The 12,630-nt window shown below is 39.3% G+C and overlaps 1 protein-coding gene and 1 pseudogene across 1 annotated transcript in view; one reads left to right on the top strand and one right to left on the bottom strand.

Annotated features, from left to right (window-relative positions):
• RAD21L1 (RAD21 cohesin complex component like 1) overlaps positions 1–12,466 on the top strand; it is a 28,690-nt gene extending 16,224 nt beyond the window's left edge. The window contains 3 exon segments of the mRNA XM_021077689.1: positions 622–717; positions 3,997–4,074; positions 12,278–12,466. Of these exon segments, the coding sequence (XP_020933348.1) occupies positions 622–717; positions 3,997–4,074; positions 12,278–12,466 (363 nt within the window).
• LOC100514018 lies at positions 8,522–8,768 on the bottom strand (annotated as a pseudogene).

The raw sequence follows: 12,630 nt of genomic DNA, 5'->3' as shown, positions 1-12,630 counted from the left end.
GGCGGCAAGTTGAGGGTGAAAAAGGGGCCAGCAGCCTCCATAGCAATGAAAGGGGGGGTTGCTAGGGAATGGAGAATATCTGGCTTTCTCTTTTTCCTTCTTCCTTTATGTCTTCATTCCCCTTCCAGAAGACAAGGTTTTCTTCCCTCTTACCAGTGGCAGCTCCAGCAGCAAGAATCCTGACATGGCCCTTGGTAGGGATATTAAAATCCCTTCCACCTTTCTTATTGTCTCTTCTTGCAGTTCTCCTTCCTCTGCCACCTGGTTCTGGCATGAGAACAGAGGTAGGGGACCAAGGCAAAGACAAATGCTTCACAGAAAAGGGGGTCTCAGCTGCACAGCAGCAGAGACCTTTGATATGAGGTTTGCACTGCTGAGGAACATAGGGAAAAGGATAGGTAGCAAGGAGAGCGAGGCAAGTGTGTTGTTTTTGGGAGGCATAAAGAAAACAGGAATATTTAAGTCAGGGGCTGCCTCTCTGGGATATTTCAGAAATAACATTTTGAGAATGCAGGTCGTATTTTCAATTAGTTTTAGAAATGAGCATTCATGTGATTAAAGCATTTAACAAAATGAGATCATCCCTATGATGACTGCCTATGTTTCCCTAACTTGCTTTAGCAGGATATTGTTGAAATGGTCTCTTCAACTGCGGAGGAATCGTCTTTAATGAATGCCACCCTGGCAGAAGAAGTTGAAAACTGTCTAACTGAATTGGTAAATACATGTATAGTCTCGAGAATGTTCTTAAAAACTTTTTTCCTGAAAACTTAACATCTTATCTACCTAAAAATTCTTTTTAGAGCTATCATATTACTCTCTAAAATTACAATTTAAATTGTGATCTTAACAACGAAGTTTATGAGTATATTGATAAAACATGTTCAAAATTGCTTTAATCTTTTTTCTTTATTTTGAAACCAAGTAATTTTTATAGAACGGTATGGGATCCTTATCCTTATCAATGGGTTAAAAATGTTGGAAATCATTGTTTCAAGTTATTCTTAAAACATCTCTAAAGAAACAGAGATATAGGTGTCTATCCTAGGGCATTTGAAATTTAATTTTATTTAAAGAAAAGTATATGGACATTATTTCCCAAAACATTATATGGCTCAAGGTCTATAAAAGAGAATGGTCTGCTCACAGGGCCACAAGTCAGTAGCAAAGCCAGAGCTGACATCCAACTCACCTGACTCCACATAGATTACTGTTTCATTTCTCTCTCTAGTCCTTATTCCACAGTACTGAAGGCATTTTTAAGATTTTTTTTTCCCCCTAGGGCCGCACCTGTGGCATATGGAGGTTCCCAGGCTAGGGGTCTAATCGGAGCTGTAGCCTCCCGCCTATGCCAGAGCCACAGCCACTCAGGATCCGAGCCACATCTGTGACCTACACCACATCTCACCGCAACACCAGAACCTTAACCCACTGAGCAAGGCCAGGGATCGAACTCACAACCTCATAGTTCCTAGTTGGATTTGTTAACCACTGAGCCACGGCGGGAACTCCCATTTTTAAGATTGTAATGAATTTTAACAAAAATGACTTAGTAAATAATATCAAAATACCTGCTAATGCCTAATGTTTGTTTTTAAATAAATCATCTTTATAATGAGTTCCAAGATGGTTAAACTGTTTTTTTCATATGTGGAAACAGAATGAATTCTCTGGAAAATCTAGGACAGAATAAATACCTGAACTTTTTACCTGAAACTTTCAAACAGCTGAGCCAGAGGAGGGTTGAGTCACTTTCACCTTTCTCTTTGCTTCTAGACACAGGTTATTTTCATACATGGTCAAGCAAACCACAACATAGCACAAGTTCAGCTGTTTTAATAATCCACTGGGCTTTCCACACAATGGACTCAGCTGTTGGGTGTCCAGATAAATCAAGTGGACAGGCTTCAGCAAAATGCACAAACTATTTTTCTGAGCCTTTTCCTGGTTAGTTGTGCAAGATAGGTAAAGCTGCAGTCTCATTGATCTTTAACAAAAAATTGGGCCATTGCTTTTTACATTTGAAAAATAGCATTTGTGTACTGAACAATAAAATAAACACTAGTAATTGGGTAAACTCATTGATCCAGAACAGACCGAAAAGGAATAAACTTTTTTTTTAGGGCTGCACTTGTGGCATATGAAGGTTCTCAAGCTAGGGGTCCAATCAGAGCTGTAGCTGCTGGCCTATACCACAGCCACAGCCACTCAAGATCCGAGCCACTTCTGCAACCCACACCACAGTCCATGGCAATTCCAGGACTGAGCGAGGCCAGGGATCGAACCCGCAACCTCATGGTTCCTAGTTGGACTCGTCTCCTCTGCACCACAACAGGAACTCCAAAGTAAACTTAATTATATCTGGAGGAATTTAGAAAACTCTTCAGAATACAATGACCATATTTTCAAATCAGTCTCTTTGGAGTATAAGAAAAGATGCTGTATAGGTGGAACCAGAAAGCTGTTATAGCTGGTAGGAATGGGGACTTGGCAGTTCCACTTAGCCTCAAATGATTTGCAGTGTCATACAAGATATTCTGGAGCTTTCTGAAATCATCTTGGACTCCATGAAATTGAAAGCACTTTTAGGAAGTGTCTGGGCTCCAAATGCATACATGAAAGCTTGACAAACAGTGAGGCTGTGATAGGGGTGACACAGAAGTTGTTGGGTTGCATGGTCAGAGACAGCATAGGAAAAATAATAAAGTAGGTCAGATCTGTGCTTTTTGCTTCCCCCAACCCTTTGTCAGTTTGCTGTTTTATCAGACTCATCAGCACCTTTCTTATCCCCACTTCTGTTCTCAGCTCATAAGGTGTTTGTTGGTAAGGGCTTAGAGTGAGTTCCTGTGACGCTTTCCAATTTTTAAATATTAAGATGCTTCTGAAGGCAGCTAAACTTTAAAGACTGAAAAGAATAATCTATTCAAATGGCAGTGGGTTGATCTTTTTTAGACAAGGCACCCTTGAAATTCAAAATATTACCAACCTAATTGTACACAACCTCAGATGTGGATAAACATCAGATAAATTTAAAAAAAAAAAAAAAGGCCTTTCCAAGACAGTTCTTCTATAGTTTTATGTTTATTCTTGTCAACTGAGTTCAGATTAAACTGAGTTGGGACAGTCCTAACCAGAAATTGTCATCTTTACTTTTTTTATTTTCCTTTTCAGGGCTGCACCTGCGGCATATGAAAGTTCCCAGGCTAGGGGTCCAATCAGAGCTACAGCTGCCGGCCTAAACCACAGACACAGCAACTTGGGATCTGAGCCATGTCTGTGACCTATGCCACAGCTCACAGCAATACCGAATCCTTAACCCAGTGGGCAAGGCCGGGGATGGAACCCGCCTCCTCATGGATCCTAGTTTGTTAACCGCTAAGCCACGAAGGGAACTCCCAGTTCATCTTTACTTTATTTTTTTTTTTTTTTTTTTTTTTTTTTTTTTTTTTTTGTCTTTTTTTTTTGTTGTTGTTGTTGTTGTTGCTATTTCTTGGGCCGCTCCTGCGGCATGTGGAGATTCCCAGGCTAGGGGTTGAATCGGAGCTGTAGCCACCGGCCTACGCCAGAGCCACAGCAACGAGGGATCCGAGCCGCGTCTGCAACCTACACCACAGCTCACGGCAACGCCGGATCGTCAACCCACTGAGCAAGGGCAGGGACCGAACCCGCAACCTCATGGTTCCTAGTCAGATTCGTTAACCACTGCGCCACGACGGGAACTCCCATCTTTACTTTTAAAATAAGGGCACTATGCCTAGAATGCATGACCAATAGAGATGGCAGAATCTCCTATTCTTGAGCCTCTTGTCAGGAGAGAGCCTGGGAACAAAGATTGAACTATATCTGTTAGTCTTATTCTTCCTATTATCAGACTCTTATTTGGCAGGACCCAGTGTTACAGTTGTGTTTCTTGTGACAACTAACCCTGTGCTTTGCACATAGTAAATATTCAGTAAAATTTGCTTACATGAAATATTTTATCAATTATTCAAACAGGAGTCATTGGGGAATGAACAAAATATTGAGGCAGAGAGATGGAATCGAAGAATACTTCAAATGTTAAACAGATTGCGGGTAAGATGGCAGGGTTTGGCAACCCTATTCAATTTTTAAAAATAAATAAAATACTGAGTTCAATCCTCTAGATATGAATAAAAATGAGACCATTTTCATTGAGTTTTTGTTGAGGCCAACTTACACTAGAGTAAAATGATTTTGAGATGCATACCCAAGGCTAAATATGAGAGTTTGTCTTGGGTGCCCATGTGTTCTAATCAACCTCTTACCCATATTCACACCCCCAGACATCTAATCTATGTCCCGTTCTTGTGTTCATCAGGCTGTTCAACTAATTCTCAATATGAAACTAAATTTATAATAGTTTCAAAATGAAACAAATTATTTTATTTTACTTTACTTTATTTTATTTTTTTTAGGGCCGCGCCTGCAGTGTATGGAAGTTCCCAGGCTAGGGGTTGAATCGTGCTACAGCTGCCAGCCTACACCACAGCCACAGCAACACGAGCCAAACCACCTACACCACAACTCATGGCAAAGCTGGATCCTTAACCCTCTGTGCCCCTTCTTATGCCTAAGTTCTTCTTACCAGAGAAAATTGCACTAAGCTTGTTCGTTCTTTCTTTCTTCCTTCCTTCCTTCCTCTCTCTCTTTTTTTCTTTCTTTCTTTCTTTCCTTCTTTCTCTCTCTCTCTCTCTCTTCCTTCCTTCCTTCCTCCCTCTCCCTCCCTCTCTCTCTCTCTCCCTTTCTTCCTTCCTTCCTTCCTTTCTTTTCTTTCTTTTTTGCCCACCCCACAGCATATGGAGTTCCTGATCCAGCGATCAGATCCAAGCTTCAGTTGCAACCTATCCTGCAGCTGTGGCAACACCGGATCCTTAACCCATTGTGTTGGGCAGGGGATCTAACCTTGTATCCCAGTGTTCCAGAGACACTCCAGATCCCATTGCGCCATAGCAGGAACTCCTAAGCTGTTCCTTTTAGTATTTATATTTGTATTTCTAGTTACATGTTCTTACTGCTCTTTCCTAATATTTCAGCTTTACATTTTATCTGTTGGTTTCTTTCAACAGAAAAATAAAAATTGGCTTAGTTATATCTTCTCTAATCTATTTTCAGCACAATTTTAAATATTTACAATGTTACAACTGTAATAGTCATGATGACAGTTTGATTGTGACGGAGAGCCAAAGTATCAGTGGCTTTAAAAGACAGGTGTTTATTTCTGGAGTTCCTGTCTAGGCGCATTGGAAATGAATCCAACTAGGAACCATGAGGTTGTGTGTTCGATTCCTGGCCTCTCTGAATGGGTTAAGGATCCAGCGTTGCCGTGAGCTGTGGTGTAGATTGCAGATGCGGCTTGGATCTGGCGTTGCTATGGCTCTGGCGTAGGCCAGCAGCAACAGCTCCCATTAGACCCCTAGCCTGGGAACCTCCATATGCTGCGAGTGCAGCCCTAAAAAGACAAAAAAAATACAAAAAAATAAAAGATAGACGTTTATTTCTCTCTCAAGTAAAGTACTATCTTGTATGGAATCTATGCTCACAAAGTTATCAGAGGCCCAGATTCCCTTTATCTCATTTTCTTTATTCTCAGGATCCAAAATGACTACCTACCTACCATGTCTGCATTCCAATCAGCAGTAAGGTTTCCTTTAAGGGTACATCCCAGAAATTATGTGTATCACTTTTCACATTTAATTGACTAGCATTTAGTCATCTTACCACATCTAGCTGGGAAATATAGTCCTCATCTGCCACCTGTGGACCCAACTAATAATTCTATTACCATGGAGGAAGAGAATGGATATTAAGGGACAACCATCAGTTGCTGTCACAAAAACTACATAAATATTAGTTTAAATTGAAGCTTTATAGTGCAGTTACATTTCTTGTCAACTTCATGGAGTGTTTTACGGGGAGTTAATCATTACATCATTTTCCCCATTTGCTTAGTGTCTACATACCTGTCCTTAATTCTTTGTCTAAAATCTCTGACAATAAGTTAATACCCCTTTTAGTATGGTCAGATACCTCAATTGATTCATCAGTTCCTTCTTCTTCCTTGGAGATATCCTTCCCAGAGCTCATTCTCCTCCTGTTCAAATCAGGACTAGTTGCTTTCTGGGTCTGCTCCACAGTTTTGTCTTAGGACATTCCTTTACCACAACATGAGAATTCCTTTGTCTCTTTCCTATGGTAGTTCCTGTGTATTTCCTGTTGCTTTGATCTTTACCTTGAATTTTTTGGTGGTTAACATCCTCCCATAATTTCCTGAGATAAAGAGTGCATATGAGAGACCCTACATACAAGTTTGCAAATGTCTTTATTTTACTTTTAACTTGATTTGATGTATGTGAACATAGTTTGAAAATAATACCTCTCAGATGTTGAAGGCTTTGTAACATTTCTAGGCTCCTGTGTTGTTACTGAAAAATCAAATGCTGCTTGGTTGGCTGTCCTTCGTAGGTGACCTTTATTTTCTCTCTGGAAGCTTTTTAGATCTTTTCTTTATTCCCAGTGGCCTGAAATTTCATGATAATGTGCTCTGGTATGGGTCTTTTTCATTTATTATTTGGAAAGTTTTTGTCCTTGCATTGAAATTTTTTTTGTATTTCTTGGATTTTCTCCTTGTTTATCTGTTCTCTCTTTCTGGACTACCTATGGGTCAGATGTCAGATCTCCTGAATTGCATCTTTACTTTAAAATCTTTTTTTAATCCTCTATTTAAAAAATTTGTCTTATTTTTTGTCTTTTGTTTTTTATTAATTTTGTCTTTTATTTTTTCTTCTCTAGTTTCTTTTTTTTCTTTTTTTTTTTGTCTTCTGTGTTTTCAGGGCCACACCCATGGCATATGGAGGTTCCCAGGCTAGGGGGTGAATCGGAGCTACAGCTGCAGGCCTACACCACAGCCACAGCAACTTGGGATCCAAGCTGTGTCTGTGACCTTCACCACAGCTCACGGCAACACTGGATCCTTAACCCACTGAGAGGGGCCAGGGATCGAACCTGTGTCCTCATGGATACTAGTCAGGTTCATTAACCACTGAACCATGACGGGAACTCCTCTAGTTTATTTCTTCAACTTTATTGAATTTCATTTCTTTTTTGTTTTCCAGGAATTTTGCTTAGTTATTAATTATTATTTTGTATTTTAGCATCCTAATATTTTTATTTATTTATTTTTAGCAGTTTTATTGAGGTATGATTAACAGAACAATAAGCCATACCTATTTAAATCATACAGTTAGATAAATTTCAACATATTTATAGATCCATGAAACTATCACCACAATCAAAATAGTGACCATATCTACAACCCTCAGAAGTTTCCTTGTGTCTCTTGATAATCCCTTGTCCCATTTTTCCCACTGGTCCCCCTCCCCCATCCCCAAGCAACCACCAACCTGCTTTCTCTCAATATCACCCTATTCATTTTTTATGGATGCAGTATCTTCTCTTAGCTTTCAGAGGTTATAGTTTTCTTCTGATGCCTGCATTGTCTCTATTTCCTTAGTAATTCTCTTGAATGCATTCTTTTTTGCTTTTTTTTTGTCTTTTTGCCATTTCTTGGGCTGCTCCCATGGCACATGGAGGTTCCCAGGCTAGGGGTCAAATCGGAGCTGTAGCCACCGGCCTACACCAGAGCCATAGCAACATGGGATCCGAGCTGCGTCTGCAATCTTCACCACAGCTCACAGCAATGCTGGATCCTTAACCCACTGAGCAAGGGCAGGGATCGAACCCACAACCTCATGGTTCCTAGTCGGATTCGTTAACCACTGCACCACGACGGAAACTCCTTTTTTTTTTTTTTCTTTTTTGCTTTTGACTGTTGGAATTTATTCAAGTGTCAAGTAGATCTTTGGTTTTTATTTGAGTGAGACACCAAAAAGCCAAATGGAGGTTATATAAGCATGGGTGGGCCTTGTAGACTTGTGGTCTTTATAGTGAGGTAATTGGGTGGTGCCTCCCCAACACAAACACACAAAGATGTTATCATCTATAAGTTTTTTTTCCTTGAAATGGTCAGTTTTCCCAGCTTAATCTTCAAATCTACTGCCTAGGAGATAAAAATATGATGCCTGTGGTCCAGTGCCCAGAAGGGAGTAAGGGAGAGGCTGAAGGTCTCACTATTGGGAAGTTAGAATTTCACTTAATCCCCCAATGTGTAACATTTCTCCTCCACCATCCACAGGGCCTGGTATCCCAAGTCTGGAACCTCACTTGTTGGTATCTCCAGCTTCCTGCTAGGGTCTGGGAGTAGTGGTCTCCTGGTTCTGTGAGGTGGTGAAGTACACCTGAGGATCTAACTGTTTTCAGGTAGCCTTTCAGGCAACTCCTATGTTTTTTGGCTTCACCCCTCATCTCATCTCCATCTTATACTGTTGCCTACAATTCCTGGGCTTTTCCTAGGTGTTGTTTCATTTTGGGGGTTTTGATTTTTTTGTTTGATTCAAATGTGTTTATTGGGATGGTTTCCCACTCATCTTGATTCGGGGTGCTTTTAGTGCTGCTTCTGTCTGAAGGAGCATCCTTCCATAGGCCTTGCTTTCCTTCCTGCAGACTGGTGAAGACAAGGAGCAGCCAATACACAAAACCATTTGTGCATGGCCAGAGATGGTGGTAATTTTATAGCACCCTGGGCATTTCACATCCATGAAGTAGGAATTGGGGCTCTGGACTGGGAGACTCTTCTTCTGTTTCCTCTTCCCTTTTGAAGAGTGATGAAGGAGATCTTTAGCAAGAGGCATGTTCTCATGGGGAGGCTGTCACTGCTGAAAAGCCTTATTGTTTTTTATAGTTTTCACATTTTATATGTTTCATATATATGTTTTTCATATTTTATATTTTTTACAGCTTTTATATTTCATATTTTGTACCTATGCATAAATTTCATCATTAAATACTAAACATAAGTATATGCTGGCCTGTTGTCTAGATTTTTGAAGTGTAAAGATAAATGGATGGATGACTTCAAGGATGTGATATATTAGAGACTGTAGAATATATTAAACAATTAGGGAATCTAGGGGATATAAAATTCTGTCTATACACATTTACACATTTAGTGGCACAAGTAAACTCTATAGGGTCAGGAAGACAGATGTAAAGCTTCAGATTGCGATTGGAGAAAAAAATCCATTCAGGACTGAGAGGTCCTTGGTTGCCAACAGAATCTCTCCTTGACTTCAGACATTAGACAAACTCAGGAATCTTTTTGTCAGTATATAAAAACCACTGAGTTGTGCAAATCCCTATTGGTCAGGAGAAACAGTAGCAGCAGGATAGATTAAGGAATGGGTTCATGCCAGTTTGGATTATAGGGGCTGGCCAAGCTGAAGTGAGTAGAGCTGGCTAGCGCTGAAAATCCAATTGGATGATGCAGCTCAAGTCCAGGATCTGTGGATTAGAACAGCAGGCTAGAAACTCAGTCTAGAGGAAGAGTGGTTAGTGCATTCCTCAAATATCCTTCTACAAATAAGTTCCTAAAATGCTTTCCACAAACAGGGTAAATGTTCTGAGCTTAGGCTGGCTGGCTTTTTGCTGGTTTTCCTCTTTGCTGGCACTTAGGTTTCAGCTTTCTCTACTCTAAGTCTGATAAGTTTTCTACTTTGTATTTCTTGCCTTCCTTTATTCCTTTATTCCATTACTTTCTTTTTAGAGGAGCTTCTGGAGAAAAAAGAATAAGCATATTCATATAAATCTTGCATATTTATCCTCTCAGGGTGTTTTTCAAAAGGATTCTTGAAATTGTTAAGGCTGTCCCTGCTCTCCCTGGAGAAAAACCACCCAATCTGCATCTTATCTCCTCAAGAGGGAATAAATGAAGGCTTGGCATGCCATCTCTGAAAGGATGCTGATACTGGGCCACTCCTTTGGTTGAGATAAAGTATGATGAAGTATTTAACTTATTAATTTGTTAAATGTTTTGGATTGGCAAAAAAAACCTTGTATATGGTTTTGTTTTTTGTTTTTGTCTTTGTTTTTTTAGGTATCTGTTTATTCCAGCTTTTATTTAACAATCCAGCCTTTTCCAACCAAATTGAAATACAGCTTTCCATATGATAGTTTCATATCTAAGGTGATCTAATTCCTAATCATTCGTCACATAATACCACAACCTCTGCTATATCCAGGAAATTTTAGGTATATTATATGTTACATTCTCTTAAGTCAAGGTCACTTCTAAATTAATTATTAATTCATATTTTAATTGTTCAATTACTGCTATTGTATATCATATTTTTTCTTTCTGGGCTTTATTTATTTTAGTTTTTTTATTAAAGTATGGTTGATTTACATTGTTTCTTCAATTTCTTCTATATGGCAATGACCCAGCTATACATATACATTCTTTTTTTTTCCTTTCATACTATCTTCAATCATGTTCTAACCCAAGAGACTGGACACAGTTCCCTGTGCTATGCAGTAGGACCCCATTACTTATCCATTCTAAATATTATAATAGTTTGTATTTACCAACCCCAAACTCCCCACCTGTCCCCTTCTCTCCCCTCTTCCCACTGGCAAACACAGGTCTGCTCTCCATGTCCATGATCTGTTTCTATTTTATAGATAGGATCATTTGTTCCACATATTAGTGATGTCATATGGCATTTGTCTTTCTCTTTCTGACTTCACTGAGTATGAGAATCTCTAGTTCCATCCATGTTGCTGCAAATGGCATTATTTTGTCCTTTTTTATGTCTGAGTGTATTCCATTGTATATATGTACCATATTGTCTTAATCCATTCATCTGTCGATGGAAATTTGGGTTGTTTCCATGTTTTGGCTATTGTGAATATTGCTGCAATGAACATAGGGGTGCATGTATCTTTTTGAATGAAACTTTTGTCCAGATATATGCCCAGGAGTGAGATTGCTGGGTCATGTGGTAGTTCTATGTTTAGTTTTCTGAGGAACCTCCATACTGTTTTCCATAGTGGTTGTACCAGTTTACATTCTCACCAACAGTGAAGGAGGGTTTCCCCTTTCTCCACATCCTCTCCAGCATTTGTTATTTGTTGACTTGGCCATTGTGACTGGTATGAGGTGGTACCTCATTACAGTTTTGATTTGCATTTCTCTAATAATTAGTGATGTTGAGCATTTTTTGATGTGCCTGCTGGCCATCTGTTTGTCTTCTTTGGAGAAATGTCTATTTAGGTTCTGCCCATTTTTTGATTGGGTTGTTTGTTTTTTAATGTTAAGTTGTATGAGTTGTTTGTATATTTTGGAGATTAAGCCCTTGTCTGTTGCATTGTTTAGAAAGATTTTCTTCTATTCTGTGGGTCATCTTTTCACCTTCTTAATGGTTTATGGTCGCACCTGAGGCATATGGAAGTTTACAGGCAAGAAGTCAAATCGGAGCTGCAGCTGAGGCTTATACCATAGCCATAGCAACACTGGATTCGAGCTGCATCTGAGAACTTCATAGCTTGCGTTCTTTAACACAGTGAGCAAGGCCAGGGATCGAACCCTCATCCTCACAGGGACAACATCAGGTCCATTACCCACTAAGCCACAACAGAAACTCCATAGATGGTACTTTTAAAAATGCTTCACAGCTAGTGAATTAGTACAGTACTCATAGGGATACTGGCCAGTATTCACCACAGTATTTCTACTAAAAACCAATACTCCTATTCTAGAAATCCGATTCCAAGTACATAGTCTAATTAAATACTTTATTGTACCTCAGGATTTTTTTTTTTTTAGTTGATTCCTGGCTACCCTGTGGTGAATCCAACATCTTTTTAAGCTGTGAAAAGAAACCACAAGATGTTTATTTAGTTATATTCCTCTGCCATTACATTTACACTAGAGTCATTTATAGTCGCCCCCATCTTTTAAAGAAAAGAAGTCTGATAGACTGATAATTTTCATTGTTTTTGAAGGGTCCCTGAATCCTGTGATAGCTTTTCTCCCTGCAAGTCTAAATTAATTTTACTTTCCCCAGGAGCCATTTATGTTAACATCAATTTTTTTTAAAGACCTAACATTTGTATAACACATTAGAAATTTGTATAGCACTTCAGAGTTCTTTTGCATGTATTTTCTCAATGATCCAAGCTGTGCTCAATGACCTATGATTTTTTTATGCTTCCTAATGAGTCATTTGCATTTCTCCATTTACGAATTTCACAGTCAGTTATCAAAAATATCAGTATTTTGTTGTTCATTATGCATCCGCAGCCTGCTCTGTTTCTAATGATCTTGTTTCCCTTTCCCTTTCCTCTTTTATAATTGTTTTCCCAGGAATCTAACAAGATGGGAATGCAGTACTTTAGTCTGATGAAGCTCTGCAGAAATAGTGACCGAAAACATGCTGCTGCCAAATTTTATAGCTTTCTTGTCCTAAAAAAACAGCGGGCTATTGAGCTGAGTCAGAGTGCTCCCTATGCCGATATCATAGCTACAGTGGGACCAATGTTCCATAAAATGTGAAGGAAACCCAAAACATTCAGATTTATGTCATCACTGGAATTTCTGCGTAGATTGTTCAGTTTAATGCAAAAGCCATCTGGAAGCAGCTGAAGGTCTGATCCATTTCATACATAGGTTGATCTCCTATTTCCTTTTCGTAAATTCTATAATAATCATAGCCAGAA

This window comes from Sus scrofa, chromosome 17 (genome assembly GCF_000003025.6).
Source record: "Sus scrofa isolate TJ Tabasco breed Duroc chromosome 17, Sscrofa11.1, whole genome shotgun sequence".
Taxonomy (NCBI): Eukaryota; Metazoa; Chordata; class Mammalia; order Artiodactyla; family Suidae; genus Sus; species Sus scrofa.
The sequence above is the reverse complement of the archived record's forward strand: the minus strand, read 5'-3'. Positions and strand labels throughout refer to the sequence as shown.